A 27,003-nucleotide genomic window follows, 5' to 3' on the forward strand; every position below is an offset into this window, starting at 1 on the left:
AAATCATTCTAATATATTGATTTAGTGCTCAAGAAATATGTCGTATTACAGTCAGTGAAAACAGTAGTAAAGCTTAATATTTTTGTGGAAACTGTGATGCATATTTTCAGTAATCAAATAATAAAAGTATTTATTTGAAAAATAATTTTGTAACTATGTCAAATTCTTTACTGTCACTTTTGATCTGTTTAATGCAAAAGTATTCTACAATTTGTTCAAATTTCCTTGAACAGGAGTGTGTGTGTTTGTGTCATACATCTAGGTACAAACTATGCTTGTTCAAATGAATATATAAAAAAACGGTGTTGTACGTTACAGATTGTTGACTTTCTGTCAGGACAAGCAACGGAATTAATAAAAGAACATTTTGCTAAATTCTCACCTAATGATAAACCCTCACAGGTATGACTTAAGATTCAAGCAGGTGCAACAAAGAACCGTCTGAACATTCATTTAGCACTTAAATACACATACAAATAATGGATGATAAATGCACAATCAGGTGTGTATGCGTGTATCTGCACTACCAATGCTAGGGCACTTCTCTATCACCCACCTTTGTGCGAGTTCTGTGCCCTACCATTCATTCAGCTGCACCTTTGAAGGCAGATAATCCCACTTATTTGCTTTCCCATGCCTGAGTCAAGTCCTTCTCTGAACTAGCTCTCGAGAATACAGTATACATCCACACTTCCCACCACACAGACTCCTTTTATTTACCCAAATAGGATGTGGCTCAACAGGCTTTAAAATGTTAGTGAATGGTTTGTAAATATGATCTTACCGCAACTCTTTTATCGTCAAGGCTACAGTCTTAGTGTTGCTTTGAGAGGCCTTTATGTCTCCAGACATGTATTCAGTGGGAGAGCATTGAAAGCCCTCAATAAGCGGTCCCCACAGGACCCTATGCTCATAATAGGGGCCAATTCATTACAGTAAATAACAGTTGCTGTCATTATATTGTTTTCCATGAAGCGGCTTATTTAGAGCTCTTAAACTGGTAATTGTTTTAAGACCAGTGGTGGCTCTTTTGCTCCCATTCAGGGGCAGGAAACCGAACACGGGCAGTGGGAATTTGGGAACGCGCCCCAGGGAGGGTACGACTGGCGAGACAGGAGATCCAGTCCTGCTAGCAGCTGTGCAGGGTATTAAGCTCTAATGAGTTCAAGAATAACATGGATAAGCAGAGTTATGGGGAAAGCCCCTGTAAGAGCCTTTGATTTACTGTCTTGACATCTGTATTAATATGTATATATTAATCACACCAGTTTATGTGGATGTCTGAACTACGGAAATAACAGGCATAAACGAAAAAAAAAAAAAAAATACTGGCAAGCAGCACATATACTCTAGGTTTAGGCTTTTGCTCTGACAGCTGTTAAGCCCATCTTCGACCTTGTGTCACACAGCGAACATGAGAAGCTGAGGTAATGCTCTCTAATGTCCGGATTGTAGTTGTCCAGGGTTGATCTGTTCCCACAGTCACTGTTAACACAAGGCCCTTTACTTATAGTCCTCCCTCTCCAGGCTGGTGATTATATCCTGAGTAATTGTAGGCCTAGACCTTTCCAGACAAATTGTAGTGCATATTTTAAATCTCATTAGCCTCTGAAGACTTTCTAGAAGAAGACCGCAGCCATATAAAACTCCAACAAATATTTTATGCGCACACACACTATCATGTCTTCCATTAACATCTATTGTTTTTGAGCGAATTATATTTTCTGTTCACTAACTTTACCCCTAAAACAATTTTTTTTTTTAAATGTATTTATTTTTTGTTATATATGTTATATAAGCCATTTGCTATGGATGATTGCTTTGGCCTCAGACTAAAATCAATAAAAAGGAATCTGTGACACTTTATCTCACAACTTTATTTCTTATAACTGAAAATGTATCTCAGAGTATGACTAGTCATATTTAACTTTATCAGACAATTAGATTTTTTATTTTATTTACTCTGAGAAGGTTTCCCCTGTCTGGTCTCATAATGTCTGATTTCTTTTTTTCTTTTTTTTTTTACCCATAATGATCACTCACACACACTGCTCTTGCATATTATTATGCAAACTCACACACAAAGGAATCTTTAGCTGCATTGCTCATTGAGTAAGGCAGATTTTCCAATAATCAGGACACTTTATATTCACCTTTGCCAACTGGCTGTGGATTTAGTAAGTAGTAGAGGTCAAATGGAAATGAGAAATTGCTATTTGAGTCCTGTTAACTCTTATAGGCCATGACACACCAAGCTGGTGGCGGCAGTTTGCGCGATTCGGCATGTTGAATCGGCGTCGGAGCTGTCGGTGAGAGAAATCGTTCTGATTGACAGTTCAGTTTAGCCAACGAGTATAAGGATAAAAGCAAAAGTGAGGAAAACGATCAAAGAAGTCAAGACGGCACACAGACAGAGGGAGTTACAACATTACGTCATCTTACCTGAGCATTCCAATACGTGAATATTTTCAAAACATGAGTCGCCTGGAATGAAGACAGTGACAAGCATGTTCGATATTCCAAATGGTAAACAAGCACTGTTTTGTTTAACGTTTTGTATATCTGCAACACAGTCGGCTTTTGTCGCTGCTAGTTCTTTGACGCTGGCTTGGTGTATCACAGACTTATGATGTTTTAAGATGTTTCAATGTTATCAACAAACCAACCTATAGTAGCCTATGTGAAATTGCTTCTCAGTCAACAATAAATTTAGATTTCATTCAGATTTGGGTATTATAAAAACACATTTCAAAGATATAAACTGATCATTGTTTTAAGGCCAGTGATGGGCCATTAAGAGGCAGGAAACAACATTACTAAACTGTGTAATACAGCAGGAAAAATAAAAAAAATCCACTTTTTGATGGAGACAAGAAAACAATGTGTGATGTTGAAGAACCATGAATAGCTTGATTATGAGTTTGCATATCCTCTACTATAACCTTAAAATGTTTTATTCAGTCCAGTGGTCCTTTTCTAAGAGGGGCTACAGATTAACGGGGTGCATTCCTGTTCAGGGAAATCTCTTTAGATTCACTTCCAGATCAGAGCAGCCATCTGCACACACTGCATGCCCTAACCAGGGCCTCTGCCCTCTCAGGAATTTGGAACTTTTTCCCATCAATTTAACCAATTATAGAGCAGGTCCCTGTGTTTATCACAGAGGCTCTAACCTCAGGCACTGGAGGCATAAAAGTCATCTAACACACAATCAGATTTTTAATCACCACATGTTGTTAACTAAAACTAATTGAAATAATGCTGAAATAAAATAAAATATAAATATTAGATGAAAAACGTAAACTTGTTACTAAAATTCCAATAGAAATAAAATATTAAAGCAATAAACTTTTGACTAAAATAAAAAATAAAAATTAATTTTCATTTAAGCTGAAGTACTAAAATTCCTATAGAAATAAAATATTAAAGCAAATAAGTTTTTAACTAAAATTAAAAAATAAAAGCTTAAAATATTAATAAATACTACAACAGTATATAAATAATACCAAAAAACAATGCAACTCTTTTTTTTTGTTTAAAATTAATGTTTTTATTTTTATTTTTTTTCTTATTTTTATTTTATTCCCTTGCTCGTTTATTTATTCTGTCTGTCTCTCTTTTGTTCATTCACTTGCTAAATCATTCACTCATTTAGTCAATTCATTTGTTCGCTCACTAACTCATTCATTAATTCATTTGTTTGTTCGCTTTCTCAACTATTCATTCATTAGTCTGTTCATCTGTACATCCACTTGCTCAATTATTAATTCATTAAGTCATTCATTTATTCTATTTATTTATTTTATTTATTTTTTGTGGCTTGTGACTGAATTGTTTCAGTAAAAAAGTTTTTACAAAAGTTTTTCTTTTAAATAAAAGTTGGCAAAACTTGCATGACAGGAAAGGGAAGTGTAATCAGTACTCTGAGCATTGTGACTAACCTTTATATCACTGTTACCACCTCAGGCAAGCATGACGCAAATGTTAAACCAGTGCCTCGTGCTCTGCTGACTACCAGAACCTATAATAATCTTCAAAGACACGAGGTGGCATGTCTGGCTGTCAGCCCACACACACACACGTATTAATGAACACACACACACACACACACACACACACACACACACACACACACAAACACACACACAAACACACACACAAACACACACACACACACACACACACACACACACACACACACACACACACACACACACACACACACACACACACACACACACACACACACACACACACACACAGCTATCTTCTTGCACGAACATGGAACTAGCCTTCAGGCTTGCTCGAGTTTCTGCATATACCAGTAAAGATACTGTTTCACTGCAGGTGTCCCATCAAAGACTGCAGCATGCACTGGCCAGCAAAACTCATAAATTAGGAGACTACAGGTCTATTTACTGGTTCTACCATTTGCCTTGATGAAAAGCCCATATGTATGCTGTCTAGCAGTACAGAGTGTCATCATTCGGTTTGATTAAGACTGCACGACATCCTCATCTGTATACCTCTGCATATCCTTTTCTCTAGTTTTCTCTATGCTAGAAAATGCATTTAGTTGCGTGTGAATGACTGCAATGTCAAATATATGAGTTTGTCACGCTATATTCACTATACCCAATTATTGACGCACTATACACTTATACACGATGTTCTTATACATTATGTACTCAATCGTAGGTTATTTTGTTATTCAACATCTGAGTCTGTTAGCCCCTCCCCCTACACTATGTAATTAAAGCTGCAACAGATGAAGTGTCCAACATTCCACACTTCGTTTTTTTCCGGCTAAATAAGTGCATCATACGGGTATTTAAAATGCACTTTTCTTTTTGTAAATTTTCAGTGTGAACACACTAGTCACACTATTTATACTACAAAACAGCATAGAATGGTGCATAAGTACACGAAGTGGGACGCACCTATACTGTATTTGTACACAGTTAAAAAGTTTTGGGTCAGTAATTTTTTTGTTCTGTTTTGTTTTTGAAACACGTCTCTTATGCTCACGAAGGCTGCAGATTTCAAAATTTTCCTTTTAAAAAGTACTTTATTTCTGTAATGGCAAAGCTGAAATTTCAGCATCATTACTCCAGTCTTCAGTGTCACTTGATCCTTTAGAAATCATTCTAAAATGCTGATTTGGTGCTCAAGAAACATCAATTTTGAAAACAATTGCACTGCTTAGTTTTGTGGAAACTGTGATACGTTTTTTTTTTTTTTTCCAAGATTATTTGATGAACAGAAAGTTCAAAAGAACAGCATTTATTTGAAATAGCAAATTTGTATATAATGTAAAAAGCTTTACTGTCATTTTTTTAAAATTAATTTAATGCATCCATGCTGAATAAAAGTATTAATTTCTTTAAAAAAAATCATATTGACCTTAAACATTTTTCATGGATTGTTCTTCATATTGTTCAGAAACTTCTATATCTTTTAGAGGCCTAAATAGAGGCCTGGGGGGCTTCTGCTTTCAATTAAAATCTCAAAAAATAGTTTCCCTCTCTGCAGACCCTTGAAAATATGCTCGTAAATTGTCATTATTTTTTACGGTCTTCCCCTTTTCAGTTGCACATCGGAGATGTCTGGCACAAGCAGTAGCTCACTGGATTGGTTTATCTCAGGATCTGCCGTCTCCCTCTGAGCCCTGGGATGCGTGACATGACATACAGTATATGGCTGCTCCCATCACATACTGTACATGCATCTTAAGTGGTCAGGTCCAAATGGAAAACATGCTACTACTACTATGGTTATGCAAAATTTAGAACTGAAAAACTGCCTTCCCTATTATTGGCTCACATTTAATTCATATCTATCTATCTATCTATCTATCTATCTATCTATCTATCTATCTATCTATCTATCTATCTATCTATCTATCTATCTATCTATCTATCTATCTATCTATCTATCTGTCTGTCTGTCTGTCTGTCTGTCTGTCTGTCTGTCTGTCTGTCTGTCTGTCTGTCTGTCTGTCTGTCTGTCTGTCTGTCTGTCTGTCTGTCTGTCTGTCTGTCTGTCTGTCTGTCCGTCCGGGATGTAAAGCTCCATTTGCTTGTCTATTTAAGAATTACAATTACAATTATATGATTTTTTTTTTTTAGATTAATTTGTTTAACTCTACAGTCAAATTCAAACAGAATTTTAGCATTCAGTTTGCTCAATTTAAATTCCTTATTAATATGTTTATTTTTAGATGGAATTTGTTTTGGTCAGCCATGTGTCTTCATTTAGTTTAAGATGCACTACATGCATACAGTAATTTTAATACTGTGGTCTTTTAACAAGCTTAAGTGGAAGCCATGGGGTACTATTCCCCGCTAGAAGGTCTCTGTTCCCTCCACATCTGTGTCTGTTTATGCCCAGTCTATTTCTGAACCATCACTAAAGAACCTCCAGGTTCTGCTACGAAGCAAGAGAATGTGATTTTCGCTCCTGTAACAAAGAGAGAGGGAAATTGCAGGGGAAGTTTGCAAATGTGCTTCCTTTGTGGTAACCTACAGGAGGATGGAGGTAGCATAGCTTCAGAAGAGAGCCAAGGCATAGCGGCGGCTTTTGGCTGGGATGATTATCGCTCGCATACATTGCCGCACTCGTTAGAAACAAAACCTTCAGCTAGAAGAATTGGACAGCTAAAAATTAAAGAGGACATGCTGGCTAACTAGAAAATCTCCCTGGTGGATACTCGTGGAGAGTTTTCCCCCATGTTTTTAAGGGCTGGCCTGGAGCGAGTTCTATGGCAGATGCTAGCATGACAAAGGCGTTTCAGCGATAAGATAGAGAGAGCCTGGGCGGTATGAAAATGATGGCCGCTAGCATTGTCTCGCCTGAGATTTTGCGACTCCTCTATGACGAATCCCAGTAACGGAGACTCTTGGCAGACTGACGAGGGGCTGCATTGCAATGGATGGGCCCTCTACTCTGGAATAAGCCAAAAAGGCCCCTACGAAAAGAGCAAGATGTAATGCCACTTTTTCATGCTCATTGCGGGCCTCTGATAGCTGCAATGGCATGGATTTGTATCCCAGTTACACTGAAAGAGCTTGCGAATTGGATCGAGCTTAAAAGTGAAGCAAGAAAGCCCTGGAAAATCAGCGCTCAAAGGCACATTTCAACTGGAAAGCATTTCTTTAAAGCCTGTACTCCTTGGTGGTTGACAATCCTATTAAAGAATCAACGCCTTGCAATTAACAGAGAAAAGATATATAAAAATAAATTAGAGAGGGAAAACACACGCATTCAGTTTAGGGGCATCTGAGCGGGACTAACCTCGCAATGGTCCTTTCTGATATAAAGATACCACAGGCATGAATCATCTTTCTGCATTGATGTTTGAGTGGCATGACCAGCATCTGCCAATTTCCTATTGTCGCCGCTCTTCACTTCACTGACGGCATAAAGGGTTGCGACGGAAAATGGGTTCTCTCTTTCCTTAGAGATTTTGGATCAGATGGAAAAAAAAAACAAAAAAGGAAAACAGACCATCAAAGGAAAGGCACCAGGCCTAATGATTCACCATATCAACAGACTCAATGAAGACAAAGACAAAAGCCTCTCAATGTATAAAAACAAGCTGTTCTGTAGCAGTCATTCGCTCTTTAAATGAAATAAAAGCGCTTGGTTTTGGACATACAAAAGAAAACACTTAACAATGGGTTAGGCCAAATTTCAGTTAATTAATTTTACTGTCTTTAGTTGACATATAGAAGTGCCTTTTCCCGTGTTTTACCTGGATTATCTGCACTTTAAATATTCAAATTCTATTCAAATGTATGAAAAAAATGTTAGATATAGTTCAAAATATTCTTTCTTTCCATAAACTAGATGTTTTTCATCATAACTTACCTTACAAGGCAGCTTGTACAGCATCATTTGTCCATTGCAGCCAACTAAAGTAGAGAAAGAAAAGGGCTCTTTATGAATTGATGTTACAGAGGTGCTAATTTAGCTCTCATTTTGATGCTATAGAACCATACAGCCTGGGTTACATAACATAATTGCACTAAACATATCCATTTATTTTTCTCACCAACTCCAGCAGTATTGTTTCTCCTCAGTACTTAGTACTTTCTCCAGTAAAAAAAAAAAAAAAAAACACAGAGAGAACCACATACATCAACTTTTGCCCTTTCATTTAAATCTTTACCAGATGTAATGACTGTTTTGACTAATTGTGCAGAAATTGCTATAATTGCTCTACTAACAACACTAGCAGTACAATTTGATGGGCTGAAAAGAATGAATAGGGTGAGCAACCCTTTTACCAACACTAAAACATCAAAGTAAAAGAGAGATAAACATACTGTACATCTATTAACCAAGTTTTGTTTCTGAGAGAAAAAGAGTTAATAAGAATGGTTAGAATTTGTTATAAAAAGGATGTGACATCTATGTTCACATACGGTGGTAAGAGCTTTTTTTTAAAATAGTAAAACAAAATCTCAGGTTTAGAAACACACAAAGAGACAGTTAGTGGTCCCAGACTTAAATTAATGAGCAAGCCGGTGAGTGAATGATGGTATAGACAGGAAATTGTGAGAATTTATGTGAGTCTTAGGGCAATAGAGAATTAACAAGACCACAACATTTGTTTGTTGGTTTGCCTCTGATGCTTTCTTCTCAAACCCCATATAGTCCTCATGTTTACTCACTCAATGAATATGCTCTGCAATTTGTTCCTGCTTACCACTACCCAGAATTCTTTGTGTTTTACAATAGATTTTAGTACTGCTGCGTAGAGAAAAGGATTAGTAATTTTTTTTAACCCTCTGAGCAGAAATGCATTAAAAACACAGTCATAAGTAACTCCTTGATGAAAAGCCATTGAAGCTCAATGAAACATTCATTATATGTGCATTAAAGGCACTTCATCAGGAGTGGCTGTGACTGAAGAGGGGGTCACTACTACAGAGAGCCTCCCCTTGTCAGAGTGGATGTGATTCTCCTCCAATAATTGTAATTCAGCAATAAGGAGCTTACAGCTGTTGTTATCCGCCTGATAGAGAAGTGAACATGAAGAGCTCCATGGGGAGAGCAATACAAGAGATTATCGTTTGAGAGGGTCTCCCTCACCCCCTCTCACCTAACCTAACATTGGCTTCAGGTCAGCCATCTCTAATTGTAGTCTCGCTTTTTGGAGTGGACAAAGGTAAGCTGGTTCACCCTCGTGGGGACAGAGTAATGAACATTATGGCCTGGTTCACTAACATGCTAAAGGACGCCACAACAGCGACCACCAAAAGGGCTTGAAGGCTCATGCTTGACTGAGCAGGATTTTCACTTTTCGAGAGGTCCGCTCTTACAACAAGGAGAGAGTTGAGTGGCAAGGGTTTTGTATTTTTGCCCTACCTTGGCATTTATGGAAACATATCTCAGGATGTGATCAATAAAAATGTCATAGGAATTTCTTGTTTAAGAAACACATTTCAATCAGATCTCAAAAACAGACTAAAGTAAAGTTTGCAAGGTATATAAGCATATACACATAAACAGTACCAGTTTATGTGGGTATATATACACACTACCATTCAAAAGTTTGGGGTTGGTAAGATTTGTTAATGTTGTTGAATTTATTTGAACAAATGTAGAAAAAAAAAACATATAAACAAATGCGAAAGAAAAACTAAGATTGTGAAATATTATAATGTGTACGTGCTATTTCTTTCAAAAAAGTATTTATGTTCTCTGAATTTTTTTTTTTAAATCAATGTACAGCATAGATGTTATGAACGCAACTGGTTGAAGTTCTAGATTAACTGTATCTGACTTGAGTGACGATATGGATAGTGACTGCTGACATCATGATGCTTATGCAAAAGTTTTAAAGCATTAGGCTATGTATTTTCTAAATAATGAGCATAAACATATTACAGTTATCGTTTCTTAAGATGCACACCATGATGTGTTGTAAAATACTGAAAGACAATGTGCATGCAAAAGCCCTAGTGTTTGTATGAAGTATCTATCACAGAACACACATAACTATGCTTCCCTTTAAACTGTGTCTGAATCTATGTAAAAGGCTTCAATTTGCAATTTAAAGTAAATGAAATCCAGTCGTACGCCACCAGATCAACACAAGTGTCTTTCTCTGCACATATCTGCCCACATCATTGCATATCCTGCCAGTTTCTTTCAAGCACAAAAAAGCTGAAATAATGGTAAGCACCTGGGATCTTCACAGGCTCCCTGTTAGGGCCAATTGGTGGTAACTGATAAATTAGGGTGGGATCTAAACTGGTCATGACACTCAATGATTCCTTTCACGGTGACGTCAGCGACATGAAGTGACTCTTTATTTGCAGCACGTCCTGTGGCTGGAATGTACCGCAATAAAGAGGCAGAGAAGCGTCTGAGTGAAGGAGAAAGAAAGAAGCAGTGACAGCCTCCCTCCCAAACACCCCGTGAGAATTCACTCCTACGTGTCTGGGCTTTGCATGTGCCCTGTTTACAATCACACAAACCATGTGGTGCACTTCCAAGGCCACAGACGACTCAAAACCATGGCGAGCGTCCTGAAAGACTTCAAATCACCTTGCTTGATAAACGTGGACATAAATCTCCCCCAACCAGCCTGTGAACTTTTGCCATTCTGTGCTCTGCTTTAAAACTGCAATCTGTGGCGTACATCACACTGTGGTTTAACCGCTCTTGAAAGGCCATGTTGGAAAGGCTTTTGAAAACTTTTTCTGAATGACAAAAAAAAAAAAAAACTGTATCCTTTTTCACAGCGGAAGCCACGGTATCAGGCTTTCTTTGCCATAGATTATATCCGTTGAGCAGAGCATAGAAGGAACCACAGATGTTGACACTGTTGTGGTAGGTTAAGATGGACTCTAAAGCCCATTGTTTCCGTTCACTTTCTTTCCTAATTGTATTTTTTTCTCCCTCTCTTGCTTTCTGCCATTCCCCCCTCCACTCTGGTACTTGGCCCTGGCCAGCCGGACCGTGCTGAAAGGCCTTTAGATGGTGACTAGAGCTCCAGGGGGTCTTTCTGCCAACCATGGCCTGGGGAAAAGGCTGTATTGTGGGGATCAGCAGGCAGCCCCGGCTGCCTCAGTGGCCTCCGTCCAACAAGAATAATGTGAGCGCAAGGGTTAAGGGTCACCCCACTTCTGCAATCCCCTACTGGGCTTTCACCATACCTGCCCTATCCCTTTCAGTGCATCTGGTCAAGAGGGGATGAGAACTAGAGAAACATCACCAAGAAAAGAGGCTCTTAACACTAAGTGGAATTTGTCCAGAAAGACTGATTCCATTCAATTGTCCAATTTGGCCTTTTCAACATGTCCAAAAACAAAACAACTCATGGGGTATATTGATTCCTTACTGAGTCTAAATAACAAGTAAAAAGTGGATTTAATGTTGCCAAAAAGTACATTTTCCAGAGCAGTCTTTGCAGTAACACAGAATTTTTATTTATTTATTTATTAAAAAAAGTTTTAAACCAAAAAAAATAGCAATTTTTTTTAAATGATGTACACTCACATGCAAATAAGTGTGACAGAAGTGGGACCCCTAAAATGTGGATAACCGTGCTGAGATCACATAAACAACATTTGAGTCTTGCACGAGTTAGTAAGATTTACTATTAACTATTTATTTCAGTCCCACTCATAACAAATGTTTTGTGCCATTTTACATGTTCTGTTTGTATTAATACAAAAAAAGGATCACTTTGTATTAAGTGGACAGTGTATTTTTCTACTCACTATTCAATTAATAGATGTATAAACCTTTAAAATCTAAATAAAATAAAAACTAGGGTTGCCAATGGAATAATCATGATTTTATGAAGTTTGAACCACCTTTAGAAAAGCAAAGTAAAACAGCAATATCATTTAGTACTAAATTCGGCAGTCCTAAAAAGTGATTTTACATCTTTTCCATCCACAATAGACCCCCAAAACAGTCCACAGTTTGAAAACCTCAGGTATAAGTTATGATGTTTTCATGCTTTATTACTAGTGTAAAATGATCTGTTCTCCCTATAGTTTAAAAGTAGTTAGCAAATTATAGTAGCTTGTAAGTTAAAAGTATCTTATTAGTAGCTTGTAGTTAACAGCTAATAACTTTCTTAAGTACTTTATATTATGAAGATATATATATTTATATATATAAATATCTAGCTTGACAAGATACAGTTTTAAAGTACCTTCCTCAACACTGCTGACAATGAACAGGACAATCCACTGAGACATTACTGCTATTTTTTTAAATAATATATGAAACACTGTGTGTGCATTGCACATGTATGCCGTTTCATCATGGGACTGGATGCCTGAAGACAGAGTATGTCAAACATTCAGTCATGCTTTAAGCCAGATCTCTCCTTCACCTTCTTATCTTGACATCGCGTTTTAGCACCGGGAGATCCAAACTTCATGCCCACATGGCTCATCAGCCAGCAGAACATAAACATCTCAATGAAAGCCAGCGAATGAATCACACAGCTTAACTTTGACTGAATAATCAGTCATCGCACATGTCTATAAGAGTGTATAAATTGCCAGCTGCAATTCTGCATAATAGTCATAAAGCCACGTATTTACCCCTCATTTGATTCATGGCTAAACAATATTTTTATATTCCCTATAATATAAAAAGGAGACATATAATTACAAGTCTGCCAGTGCCATATTCCAAATGACCATCTTTTTCTAGTCCACGAAATCATTCTGACCACACATTTTATGATCTGACCCCAGGGTTACAATACAATAGACTTCAAAACAAGCCTTCTTACCCCAGATCAGAGCCTTCAGCTTCAGTCATGGCTCTGAGGGGCTGTCATTGGTGATGTACTGCCGTGAAGCCTGCACCCTGACCCCACACAACAAGTACATTAACCTCTTCAGAGATGCACCACTCCAGCCCTAAAAACTCTGACCCTAAAGCCCCTCTCGCGGCCACGGGAGGTCCCTCAATTCCCTTCAACACTCTGCATGATCACTGCATTGTCTGCCCCTGTTCTTTGTGTACGTTTCCAAATAACGTTCCTCTATCTCTCTATGATGCTACTACCCCCCCTTCCAGTCGAGTCACAGGGAGAGAGCGCTCTGTTGCGCCCCAGCTTGAGTGCTCTCCCAGCGGGATGGTGAGCGCAGCTCGACTGGGGACTGCAGGTACTTTTCAACCCGTCTGGCAGGCGAGACCCAGCGCCCTGCTGCTGGAAATTAGGCGTCGAATGGCCTCTCTTTTTGCTGCTGTCAGACATGGGCCCCTGATGAGAGATTTGTTGATATGATAACTTGATTAGGCCTCGGGCACGATGGCGGAGAACGAGAGAGACTCTGCTCTCACTCCTTAACCTCTCCTCAGGAGACTGCAATTAGGCCTGGTAATTGGTTAATTGGGCAGTCTGTTTGAAACACATATCTTTTTCTGTTTTCCTTCTTCTTTTGGTCTTGGTTCACGTAAGCCAAAAGTAAATGTTTACAATTTTGTCAGATTTTTTGCTGTTCAATTATATATTCAATTCATGCAACATGCTGAAAATTTGTGTTATGTTATGAATATATATATATATTTTTTTCAGTTGGTCAAGATTCATTTAATACCCCCCCCCCCCCAAAAAAAAAAAACCCCACAAACATCTGCAAACAAATAAAAAAAGTCCTTAAAATCCAAGTTATCACAAGGTTCTTTCCTGAATATTCAGAAGTCCTCCTGAGAGCTTCAGTCCTTTCCTTTAAATTGAAACCTCTGAAATAATTCAATTAATCAATTTATGTTTTGCATCTGAAATGCTTCTTTGTCAGTGTGATTTGCATCATAAAAAACTAAACTGCGATGGAGCTGAGAGTCTAAAGCTTTTTTTTCTTTTCATTTAATTTCACCATGGCTAGATAAAATATATGCATTATATAGCCATCACCATGGCTGCAAAATACCACCATACATCACCATGGCAATTCTATATGGTCTCCCTGGAACTGGAACAGCGCCACTGAATGTAACGTTGATCCTCTCAATCTATGAGGGCTCATGACACATTCAAGTGTCAAACATTTTATTTTAGTAATATCCCAGACTGGCCAGATGTTATATGCACTATTTTTAAACATAAGCCTACATAATGAAACAATTATTTTGATTGTGTGCATCATGGGGAAGCCACTAAATTAATCTACCTGTTTAAAGGGATAGTTTACCCCAAAATATAATTTTTTTCATCATTTTCTCACCCTCATGTTGTTCCAAACCTGTATGAGGTTCTTTCTTCTGTTGAACACAGAAGAAGATATTTTATAAAATGTTGCAGCCAGTTGACGTTTTTTTTTTAGTAGTATTTTTTTTCCTACTATGAAAGTCAATGGCTACCGTCAACTGTTCAGTTATCAACATGTTTTTTAATTATCTTCTTTTGTGTTCAACAGAACAAAGAAACTCATACAGGTGAGTAAATTATGACAGAATTTCCATTTTTGGGTGAACTATCCCTTTAAGGTAGGCCACTAGGCCACTTACAGTATACTATCACCTTTTAAATAGTACATTCAAGTATAGACAGAACAGTACAAAGATCAATTATGCATATTCATTATGAATATGCATGAAACATTAAAAACCCCATTGCCTTGGGCAGCCAGCCACTATTCTATAAAATATATATTTGAGGTTTCAAACTACTGAACATATGACACATTCATAGTCCTGATGCATAGAGCCTTTGCAAGCAAGGTTTTTTTTTAAATAATTGTATGGGAACTCACCCGTCTAACATCCAGAGAATCACTTTTCTATAGCTAGGCTATTTCAAAAATTCAGTCGTCGGTGTAGAAAGTGTTGAGCTGTTTGCTTTGTAAACAACGATGGCAAATGGCTTTTGTTATTTTAATTCTATTTACCACATCTTTGTCTGCAATTTGAGTACATTTTAGCTTAAAGTAGGCTATTTGGATTAATGTGAGTTGTATTGCCGAGCCTACCGACTGGCAAGCATTTATCACATCGCCATCTAGTGGTGCGTTTATAAAACGCATTATGGGAATATGGCACAAATATTCCACTTATGTTCATATTAACGTTTTTTTCTTTACAAAGAGGGCTTTTTTTTTTTCATTTTAAAATAAATATACGACACTATATGCAGGATTTTTTTACTGTTGGTTTGTGAATCTGGTTGAAGAGGCCACAAATGATCAAAACTAGAGCAAAGCGCAATAAATGTGGCAACACTGGTCCCTAGTGGTTGACAATGTGAAGCACTGAATTCTGTTTTGAATAAGAGCCTTTCACTTCCTGCCTGAAAACTCAGAAAACCCAGAAAATACTTTCATGCTAATTTGTGGAATTTGTTGTCTTTTGAAGTGACTTTATTCTAAATCAATAATATTGTGCTCAGTTCCATTTGCTTGCATAAATAAAAAAACTGCTCTCGAAACAACACTTAAAAGTCCAATTAGTGTAATTTACTAAATGCCTAAAATGATGTGGTATACAATTCATAAATATACATCTAGACAAATATTTGTATTTTATGTAATTAAGTTTGCATTCAGCCATTGAGGCCTATGCCTCACTGTAACCTACCTCTTCTTAGCCTCTTGTCTTTATGCCCCCTCAAAAGCATCTGGTCACAAAACTTTGTTTAGCTCTCTAATACAATGTGACCAAGTATGCCTATAAAGCTTTTCTAAGGATAGTTAATCAAGATTGCTTACATTTGATAAATAAACTGCAAATAATTGCTTAATAGTAGCCAACAGATGAGATGCCCCAGCCTGTAGTTCAAATGGTGTGAACTAACTCAACTTAAAAAAAAACCTTACACGTTTGTAGTACGTTTGTGCTCTATTGTAAAATATGTACACTACAAGTTAAAAGTTTGAACACACTTCAAAAAAGTGTCATTCTTACTCATACTCGTGTTGTTCCAATCTTCGAAACACAGATAGGCCTATAGGATATTTTTAATAAAACCTGTGAGGTTTAACCATATATTGAACACATAACATATAAACATGGAAGCTTGTAGGCAAGGCAAGGCAAGGCAAGGCAAGGCAAGTTTATTTATAAAGCTTATTTCAAACACTATGGCAATTCAAAGTGCTTTACAGAAAGGAATTAAAGGAGACATATCATGCTTTTAAATTGTTCCTTTTTACATATAAATCATACATTTGTAGTCTATATAAAGCGGAACTGCAATGCTTGGGTCTGAATTCCTCATTATTATAACTCCACAGGCCCCTTTTCTACCCCTTTTCTGATGTGCGTCTGAGAGCAACTCGTTTTGGTGCGGTCTCTTTAAATACAACTGAGACACTTCATACCCCGCCCCCTCTCCAGGTTGCAGAGGTTCAACTCCACCCCGTTCGGCCATTTTTGTAGTTTGATAGCAGAGATACGATTATCTAGCGGCACAGAAACTTTTTATTCACACGTTATTAACAAAATGTTAACAACGGAAGACTTGTCCAGCCAGCCTTACATGTTCGAGCCAGAGTCGGAGCCGGAGCGAGATGAAAATGAAGACGACGAACCTGTAGAACAACGTCTTCATATGGATGTATCGCAATGGTGTGTACTGTATTTACACATGAAACTTTGGTCTTCCGACCTTTTACCACCGTGTCGATTTATTTTGATTAATATGTGCGAGGGAAAGAGAGCAAGACAGCGTCTAGTTTGGAGACGGTGTCTTGTTTACATTTTCGCCTGGCTCTGAAGAGAGAGAGTGAGCGCGCGCGCGACCGGTTCTCTCTCTCTCTACTCGTTCTTTCAGTTAAACATGCTCCTGTCACAAGCGCGGCAGTTCATCTACATTTATAGACGGTGTAATGCAAGCGTGTGGGTTACTACATCCAACAACCGAACATTTTAACTTACCCTCTCGTAACTTCTGCATCCTTTAGCTTGGACTACAAAATTGCAGCGAGAAATAGAAATGGCGGATTGCTCGAAGTGTTAGGCCGGAAGTCAATGTCCTTATTTGGCAGTTCCGCTGCAAATACTGTGACGTAATAGTTCAAAAAACGTCATAGATAACAGAAAAATCGGAACAGGTTGAAAAATATTACCAAAACAAAATATAAAGATATCAACGAAGCACCTGAAGAGAATGATTTAATATTTTCTGTAGTTCTAAACACTCCAAATATACAACAAAATGCATTAAAGGGCTAAAAAAGTGCATTTGGCATGATATGTCCCCTTTAAAATATAATCAAAATAAAAGCAAATTTAAAAGTTATAAAAGAAATTTATGATACAATTTGAAAATTTAAGAGATATATGATACAATTATAAAATGAATTAAAAGAGTAAAAAGATTGTGTGTTCATCACACATGAGCTTTTGTGTTTACCATGGTGTTTTATTTGATTTGATTTTATTATTTTTGCCTCCACATTATGCATTAAAATCATATAATGTACACCTAGCCATTGTGACGGTAGCCAGTCCTTCTGGATTATCCTCACTTAAGTTTCAGCGCCCCCTTTTGTATGTTGATGGACTCACGTACTTGCTTCCTAGTATGCATTGTTGACTGCTGATTGACTATCACCTGTTCTGATTTAACTCTGATCTGTTAACCTATATCTGGCTTGTTAACCTGGTGTTTCTTTGCGCAGTATTGTCTCACTGTTGTGTGCATGTCTGAGCGTTCCTGGTTTTCCTTGTCTACCTGTGTCTTGACTCTTGCCTTGCCTGGATCTCTCTGATTGTCTGCAGCCTGCCTAGTGACCCTCTGCCTGTTTCTGGATTCCGTTTGCCTGCAGCCTGCCCATGATCTCCAGCCTGGTTCTCGACATGCCTTTGTTTAACCCTGAATCTGTTGATGCTGAATCTAATCTTTGACTGAGTCTTATTTAATAAATTGTTGCAGTTGGATCTGCCTCTGTCATCTCATTCATAACAGAATACTGCGCCAACACGAAGATCCAGCAACTATGTCTACTCTGTCTGCTGCAGTCACCGCTCGAGCTGCCCTGCTTGCCACGCATCAGCTCCAGCTGTCTCGCCTGACCTCAGTAACGGAGGAACTGCTCAAGGCTGTTCAATCTCTGCAAAGGTCTGCTATGGCTTCATCTCCTGTACCAGCACATGCTTCCGAGCCTCTGACTATCGAAAGTACAAGCCCTCACCTCGCATTCCCCGAAAAGTACACTGGAGATCCTGGTAAATGCAAACACTTTGTTTCCAGATGCTCTCTGTATTTCGCCCAGCAGCATTCACTTTATCCTACTGATGCGGATAAGATCGCGTTTGTTTGTTCGCTGCTCTCTGGCTGCGCATTGGATTGGCTCGTCACGGTCTGGAAAACGGATGGTTCCGCCTTCCCCTCATTCGAGGTATTTATGCAGCACTTTCAAGCAAAGTTTGAGGACGTTCAGGAGGGTGAGGAAGCGGAGAAACAAGCGCATCGCGTCAGACCAGTCAAGCCTTCACGTTTCGTCATGCCCGTGCAGCCAGCTCTTCGCGCCGGTCCTGTTGAGTCTGCGCTTCACGTAAGCCCTGCCACCCAATCAGTCATTAGACTTTCTATGACGATATCCAGCATAATAGACCCTCAGCTGATATCAGTGCGATCGACCAGAAAGACCGTGCCTCGTGCTAGATCCTTTGAATCCGCTCTCCGCGCCGGAGCTGCTGTGCCTGCTGTCCACGTGAGCCCTGCCGAGTCTACTGAGTCAAGCCCTGCCGAGTCTACTGAGTCAAGCCCTGCCGAGTCTACTGAGTCAAGCCCTGCCGAGTCTACGGAGTCAAGCCCTGCCGAGTCTACTGAGTCAAGCCCTGCCGAGTCTACCGAGTCAAGCCCTGCCGAGTCTACCGAGTCAAGCCCTGCCGAGTCTACCGAGTCAAGCCCTGCCGAGTCTGCCGAGTCAAGCCCTGCCGAGTCTGCCGAGTCAAGCCCTGCCGAGTCTGCCGAGTCAAGCCCTGCCGAGTCTGCCGAGTCAAGCCCTGCCGAGTCTGCCGAGTCAAGCCCTGCCGAGTCTGCCGAGTCAAGCCCTGCCGAGTCTGCCGAGTCAAGCCCTGCCGAGTCTGCCGAGTCAAGCCCTGCCGAGTCTGCCGAGTCAAGCCCTGCCGAGTCTGCCGAGTCAAGCCCTGCCGAGTCTGCCGAGTCAAGCCCTGCCGAGTCTGCCGAGTCAAGCCCTGCCGAGTCTGCCGAGTCAAGCCCTGCCGAGTCTGCCGAGTCAAGCCCTGCCGAGTCTGCCGAGTCAAGCCCTGCCGAGTCTGCCGAGTCAAGCCCTGCCGAGTCTGCCGAGTCAAGCCCTGCCGAGTCTGCCGAGTCAAGCCCTGCCGAGTCTGCCGAGTCAAGCCCTGCCGAGTCTGCCGAGTCAAGCCCTGCCGAGTCTGCCGAGTCAAGCCCTGCCGAGTCTGCCGAGTCAAGCCCTGCCGAGTCTGCCGAGTCAAGCCCTGCCGAGTCTGCCGAGTCAAGCCCTGCCGAGTCTGCCGAGTCAAGCCCTGCCGAGTCTGCCGAGTCAAGCCCTGCCGAGTCTGCCGAGTCAAGCCCTGCCGAGTCTGCCGAGTCAAGCCCTGCCGAGTCTGCCGAGTCAAGCCCTGCCGAGTCTGCCGAGTCAAGCCCTGCCGAGTCTGCCGAGTCAAGCCCTGCCGAGTCTGCCGAGTCAAGCCCTGCCGAGTCTGCCGAGTCAAGCCCTGCCGAGTCTGCCGAGTCTGCCGAGTCTAGCCCTGCCGAGTCTGCCGAGTCTAGCCCTGCCGAGTCTGCCGAGTCAAGCCCTGCCGAGTCTGCCGAGTCAAGCCCTGCCGAGTCTGCCGAGTCAAGCCCTGCCGAGTCTGCCGAGTCAAGCCCTGCCGAGTCTGCCGAGTCAAGCCCTGCCGAGTCTGCCGAGTCAAGCCCTGCCGAGTCTAGCCCTGCCGAGTCTACTGAGTCAAGCCCTGCCGAGTCTGCCGAGTCAAGCCCTGCCGAGTCTAGCCCTGCCGAGTCTACTGAGTCAAGCCCTGCCGAGTCTACTGAGTCAAGCCCTGCCGAGTCGAATGGATCCTGCACTGCCAAGGGTGAGCTTTTGGCGCATCCACCCACCCTTCCTCTCTCGCCTCCTCTATTGGGCTCATTTTGCTCTCCTGTTCTGCCGCTGCTGAGCCCTGTCCACCCCTCTGCTCATCCTCAGCTGCCCGTCTGTGTCGCTGTGCATTCGCCTCAGGGTGTCCAGTCCTCAGCATCGCCCTGGCCTGTGGATTTCCCGCCTTCGTCTCTGTCCCCTGTGCCTCAGACTCCACCTTGGCCCTTCGATCTTTCGGCTTCACCTCGATCCCATGTGCTTTCCGCTCCACCTTGCTCCCCCGGACCTGCAGTGTCATCTTGTCTCTGTGTTCGTCCGGCTCGGTTAGGGATCTCCGAACTGCCTGATCCTCCCTGGCTTCCTGAATTGCCTGACCCTCCCTGGGAGGGAGGGGTTTGTTTGGAGCGTCTGGAAGCCGCTCCTTTGAGTGGGGGCTATGTGACGGTAGCCAGTCCTTCTGGATTATCCTCACTTAAGTTTCAGCGCCCCCTTTTGTATGTTGATGGACTCACGTACTTGCTTCCTAGTATGCATTGTTGACTGCTGATTGACTATCACCTGTTCTGATTTAACTCTGATCTGTTAACCTATATCTGGCTTGTTAACCTGGTGTTTCTTTGCGCAGTATTGTCTCACTGTTGTGTGCATGTCTGAGCGTTCCTGGTTTTTCTACCTGTGTCTTGACTCTTGCCTTGCCTGGATCTCTCTGATTGTCTGCAGCCTGCCTAGTGACCCTCTGCCTGTTTCTGGATTCCGTTTGCCTGCAGCCTGCCCATGATCTCCAGCCTGGTTCTCGACATGCCTTTGTTTAACCCTGAATCTGTTGATGCTGAATCTAATCTTTGACTGAGTCTTATTTAATAAATTGTTGCAGTTGGATCTGCCTCTGTCATCTCATTCATAACAGCCATGGATTATCCCTAGCTATTTTATACTAATATATTTATGTTTAAGGCATTGTGGGTTGTCCTTTTGTCAAAGATAATCGGTTATAGGTAAGCCTAAAGAAATGAAATAGACACATAAGACACCATAACATAATAACATCATAACACAATTTTACTTACTTTATATTACATTTAGTACACATAAAAAACTAAATTCAATATTAAAAAATAAATGTAAAAATTCATATATATATATATATATATATATATATGTGTGTGTGTGTCTGTGTGTGTGTGTGTAATTTACTAAATGCCTAAAATTCAATATACAATTCATAAGTAGGCTATACATCTAGACAAATGTTTGCATTTCATGCCATTAAGTTTACATTCAGCCAATCAGGCCTATACGCCTATACCTTATTGTACCTTCTTTTTAAGCTACCTCAAAAGAATCTGGTCAAAATAGCTTTCTTCTGCTTTCTAATACATACACACACGCACACACAAACTCTTTCTAAGAAAGGGCCTTCTTGTACCATGGAGTCCAAACATCTGAAACCTAAAAATAATCTGCCATATTTTTAACACTGACCATGTAACTCCCTTGTCTGAAAAGTCTCAGGTTTTACGCGAACTTGTAAAGTTCATGCAATTTGATTACTGCTGTCAAAGGGTGGCATCCCAAATAATATAATAAAAATAATTTTGAAATGTAAACTCTTCACCTAAATTGTTATGCTCATAATATAATCATTGTATAAAGGCTTGTGGACCCTACATGGTTACGAAATAAAGGCAATAAAGAAATTATGTCTTCAGCTTCAATGATAGATGCTGTTTGGAAACTCATTGCTACTAAGTTCAAGTGAAAGAGAAAAAAAAAAAAAAAATCACAGAGCAATAGTCTCTGTCTCATCGACTGGTCTGAGTATAATGGACTTAGTATACGAGAAGTGAGTCAGGTTGACCTGGGTGTGCAGTCTCTCCTTTTGCTCCAGAGAACAATATAGTGAATAGGAGAATTTGGCCAGCACCACAGTGCAGCAGATTTCCACCAGCAGCAATGTAGTGTAATATATCATCAGTTCTTTGCATGATGAGTACTTGTGAATGGGAGTAGGTCTTGAGAGAGTAGGCTGAGGAGAGCCAGTACAGATGAAACTGCTATGCGTGGTGAGAAAAGGTTCTGTTGTCCTTGTAGTCGTGCTGGGTGGTAAACTGGTGGCTGTTGTTTTTTGACTTGTAATAGTGGTGGGGATTAATATAGTTGTAGTTGCTGAAGTTGTCGTAATTGTTGTTTGAACTGTCGATGTGGTGGGAATCAATGCAGTCGTCAAATGGGTAGTTGTTGATGGTACTGTGGTTATAAATGTGGTGGTGAGCTCTGGTGTAGTTGTCATATGGGCAGTTGTTGATGGTACTGTGGTTGTAAATGTGGTGGTGAGCTCTGATGTAGTTGTCAAGGGGGCAGTTGTTGATGGTACTGTGGTTATAAATGTGGTGGTGAGCTCCGATGTAGTTGTCATATGGGCAGTTGTTGATGGTACTGTGGTTATAAATGTGGTGGTGAGCTCTGATGTAGTTGTCATATGGGCAGTTGTTGATGGTACTGTGGTTATAAATGTGGTGGTGAGCTCTGGTGTAGTTGTCATATGGGCAGTTGTTGATGGTACTGTGGTTATAAATGTGGTGGTGAGCTCTGGTGTAGTTGTCATGTGGGCGGTTGTTGATGGTACTGTGGTTATAAATGTGGTGGTGAGCTCTGGTGTAGTTGTCATGTGGGCAGTTGTTGATGGTACTGTGGTTATAAATGTGGTGGTAAGCTCTGGTGTTGTTGTCATGTGGGCAGTTGTTGATGGTACTGTGTTTATGAATGTGGTGGTGAGCTCTGGTGTAGTTGTCAAGGGGGCAGTTGTTGGTTGAAGCGTAGTTGTTGATACCGTGGTGGGGACTGATGTAGTCCTCAGAGCTGTAGTCGTAGCAGTGGTGGTTGGTGTGGTTGTGGTTGGAAGCAAAGTTGTGAGTTGAGTAGTTGGTGTTGTGGTCATGACTTGTGTGGTTGCCTGGGTTGTTGTAGTTGTTTGAGTTGTTACTGGAATTGTTGTTGGAGTAGGTGTGGTTGTTGTTTGTAAAGCAGTAGTTGTTGTAGGCGCTGCTGTTGTCGAGGTTAACTTTATTGTTGAGACACCTGTGGTGTGCAGTGTGGTCATGGGAACAGTACTTGTAAGGACAGTGGAGGTAGTTGGTAAAGTTGTGAGGCATATTAATTGATCTTCTGTTAAAGAGGATATTGACTGATTTCCCAGGTCTTTTGGGGACTCACAGACATCTAAAGGTTTTGATTTAATCTTGTTTTCATTGTTCTTTATCCATTCAAAGAATGGCAAAAGGTTACAGTCACACTGCCATGGGTTCTTGTAAAGGTATAGTTTATTGAGTTTTGGAAGAGCATCCAAAACATCTCCAGGGAGGCTTTGTAGTTTATTATTTCCCAGTTTAAGTGTTGAAAGAGACTGAAGTTTTTCAAAGTCCTTTTGTTGTAATGACTTTAAATTGTTATTTTGAAGATTCAGTTCAGTCAGTTTCTCAAGACCTTCAAAAAAGTCTCCAGATATCATTGAAAACTGGTTCGATGAAAGGTCTAACTTCTTGAGCTTCTTAAGTGGGCTGAAAACTCCATGTGGTAAGTCAGTGAGATTGTTATGGCTTAGACTCAGTTCAGTCAGTTCCCCAAGACCTTCAAAAAAGTCTCCAGATATCATTGAAAACTGGTTCGATGAAAGGTCTAACTTCTTGAGCTTCTTAAGTGGACTGAAAACTCCATGTGGTAAGTCAGTGAGATTGTTATGGCTTAGACTCAGTTCAGTCATTTTAGGCATTTCTCCAAAAAGGACAGTGGGAAGACTTAGAAGTTGATTGTTATGCAGAGTCAGAGTCTTTAATGAAGAGAAACCAACAAAAAGATCTTGAGGCAGTTCAGTCAAAAGATTGTGGTCCAGACCGAGTTTGGATAATTTACTTTTGTGTGGAAACAAATCAGATTTTATAACTGAGATGTTGTTGCCTTGCAAGGTTATCTCAGTCAGATCAGGGAGAGGATCAAAAATCCCATCAGGCATAGAGGTCAGCTGGTTGTCATAAAGCCTGAAAATTCGCAAGTTCTTAAGTTTGGAAAAAAGAGATGTCGATATAGAACTAAGTTTGTTTTTTGCAAGATGAAGAAGTGTGAGATTCTCTAAACTGTCAAATGTCCCCTCCTCAATAGAGCTAATCTCATTCGTATATAGATTTAGTTCTCGAAGCTTTTGTAAATAATCAAATAACCCATTTTTAAGGCTATAAATTTTGTTATTTTTTAGAACAAGTTTTTCAAGGTTGCTGAGATCCTTAAAAACACCCACAGGTAATGATGTCACATCTGTGCCAGATATCTCAATGGTTGTGACATCAGGCAAACCCTCAAAGGCTCCGACCTCTATGGACGTAGTTGAAGTACCGAGAAATTCGATTTTCTTTATTTGAGGGTTTTTAGAAAAAGCTCCTTTTGGTATGACAGGGATCTGACTGTTTACAAAAAATATTTCATTGGCTCCATCTTTAAACTTTTCGGGGATTGCTGTCACAGTTTTGTCATACACGTCTTGATTACTGCAGTCTTGACCTGGTGGACATATATCTTCAGTGCAGCTCCAGTGCAAGTGCACAAGTATGTAAATGAATACTAGTGCACTTTTTAAATGGATATGCCTGTTGAAGAACAAAACATTAACACCAAATTTAGTTTTTAGTTCAAAGCCATACAAAGCAACCTGTATAGCCTGAAAATCTAAAATAACTACGATAAATTATGTTCCCATGACTCAGGGACACAGGGCTGTAACCACAGACACTGAGGGGGACAAGTCCCCCTTAATAATTAGAAACAGACACATTTTTTCACCCAGTATTTGATTATTTTGATCTGATTTGGTTATTAACGCTGCTCTGCTGCACTAAATTTTTAGGCTGCTCTGCCCCAGCTGTCTATAGGAAACCAATTGAAAAAGGCACCTCTCACTGCAAAAAACGCATCAGGTGTGATCGGGGCCTAACAGTGCTCATCAATGTCAGAATGGTTGAGATGGCAAATCAAATCAAAGAAGGCAGGGCTTACTGTTCACAGAAGACAAGTACAAATTCCATTGCAACACTTCAGTTTAGTTGCGTGGTAAGGTCATCCAAAAAATGAAAATCCTGTCATCATTTACTTATTATTTTAAGTTGTAACAAACCTGTTTTTATTTATTTCTTGTGTGGAACATAAATATATATTTTGTAGAATGTGGGTAAGCAAACAGTTTCTGGTCCCCTATTGACTTCCATAGTATTTTTTTTTATTATTTCTATACTGTGGAAGTCAATGGGGACTATAAACTGTTTGGTCACCAAATTTCATCATAATATCTTCCTTTATGTTCAACAGAAGAAATAACTTCCTGCATGTTTAGAACAACTTGAGGGTGAGTAAATAATGACATAATTTTCATTTTTTGGGAGAACCATCCATTTGAAATAAATGAATAAATAAAAAACAATAATTTCATAAACAAACAAACAAACAAATAAATAAATCTCTTACTGCTTACAAGTCACTGAATTTACACCAAATCAAAGTTATTATTATTATTTTTTATTTATAAATAATGCATACAAATAAAATTATTGTCTGAAAAAATAAAATGTTTCCTCTCCTTCACAATACTGAAAACTAGCAAGCGTTTTTTTTCTTTCTTTTTTTCTGTTATATTCCTGACCTGTTTTTGTAAAATAATTACACTTACCTGCTCATCACTATTGAACCTGAATTACTTTCCAGAATGTGTTCCCAGAAGAAAATATAAATATATGTGTTGCTCTACTCTTATCTACACAGCCCAAGTGTTTACTGCATGGCTATAAGGCAGCAGAAAGGGTGTGGACAGTTCGTTTTCTGTTTGAAGAGATAAGAAAGTGGAACCATCCATCTCATATCTCAAAAGGTATCTCAAAAACACAATTATTTAGAGACATTTCTCAGTTTATTTAATTCTCTTCTGTCGTCTTTTAAAAAAAATCTTATTTCTTATTTTGTGGGCATTTTTAGACTGTTAATCTCCTTTATATATTTAAGCATGAATATGTCTCTGCAAAGTTGAAATATAGATAAAAGTCCCCTAATAGCAGCAGAATTCCTTAGGTGGGAATATAAGGAAAACATTTTAAAGACTACACTAATTGTTGGTCTCATAATATCAAGTTGTTAATAGCTATATCATATAAGTAGAATGGAAAATAATATTGGTAAAACATATGTGGTCATGTGTTTGGTTTCACTCAGAAATTGCTTGTAAACAATTAATTGCAAAGAAATGGCAAGTAACACACTGAATTAAAGACTAAAATAGTATTTAATTGTAGAAATGTGCTCCAATAATCTTTGTTTTATTTACAACTTTGAAATATATATATATATATATATATATATTTGCTATGTGAAAAAAAAAAACAATTGCAGAAAGTGTAACCATGGACAGTGACAAGAAAGGAAATACAGTACAGTTCTTCATGTGTTACACCACTCTTGAGGGTTAAGATCATTAATTCATATCTAATCAGCAATGATTTAGATTTTTTTCATTAAAAAAACTGGTAGTTAACAACTTTGTAGTTTTTTAAATGTAATAAAAATTTTAGCGCAATTTTCCAATGGACAAAATTGCGATTGTTAACTCATGATTTCTGTTCTGTCTGTGCGCACCAATCTTGCACTTCTATCTCCTCCTCAACCAGACCACCAAGAGACTTCGGGTTTTCGGCATTATGTTAAGGAAGGTCTAATCTCGGGAACGCACAAAAAAAACAAAAAAACAAAAAAAAAACGTTACTATCTCTTGTGATCCCATGACGTCAGAAAATTGCGCTAAAGCACTCACTGAGTTTTTATTAGGCTACTTGTTTTTATTATGTATCAAGAAAGAAAGAAAATAACACATTTCTTTGCCTATTAATAGAAAACATCTGTCCTCCATAAATCCACTGAAGAATGTTAAACAATGAAACACAACAATCAACCTATAGTTTATGGAAGCTTTTCTGTAATG

At 39.6% G+C, this 27,003-nt stretch overlaps 1 protein-coding gene and 1 long non-coding RNA gene across 2 annotated transcripts; both read right to left on the reverse strand.

The window, feature by feature from the left end:
• Window positions 1-5,243: 5,243 nt before the first annotated feature.
• On the reverse strand, window positions 5,244-14,943 carry LOC308699966. The gene is made up of 3 exons (XR_014031250.1): window positions 14,739-14,943; window positions 7,870-7,913; window positions 5,244-7,455 (listed from the first exon to the last, which is right to left on the reverse strand). It is a non-coding gene; the product is annotated as an uncharacterized lncRNA (long non-coding RNA).
• Window positions 14,944-21,642: 6,699 nt separating this feature from the next.
• LOC308699962 (uncharacterized protein) lies at window positions 21,643-25,799 on the reverse strand. Its single transcript, XM_081381175.1, has 2 exons — window positions 25,705-25,799; window positions 21,643-24,631 (listed from the first exon to the last, which is right to left on the reverse strand). The coding sequence occupies exons 1-2, from the start codon at window positions 25,710-25,712 to the stop codon at window positions 21,775-21,777; spliced, it is 2,865 nt and encodes a 954-aa protein (XP_081237301.1). The 5' UTR covers window positions 25,713-25,799; the 3' UTR covers window positions 21,643-21,774.
• Between the last annotated feature and the right edge of the window lie 1,204 nt (window positions 25,800-27,003).

This window comes from Scardinius erythrophthalmus, assembly GCF_964197995.2.
Source record: "Scardinius erythrophthalmus genome assembly, chromosome: 12".
In the NCBI taxonomy this organism is placed as follows: domain Eukaryota; kingdom Metazoa; phylum Chordata; class Actinopteri; order Cypriniformes; family Leuciscidae; genus Scardinius; species Scardinius erythrophthalmus.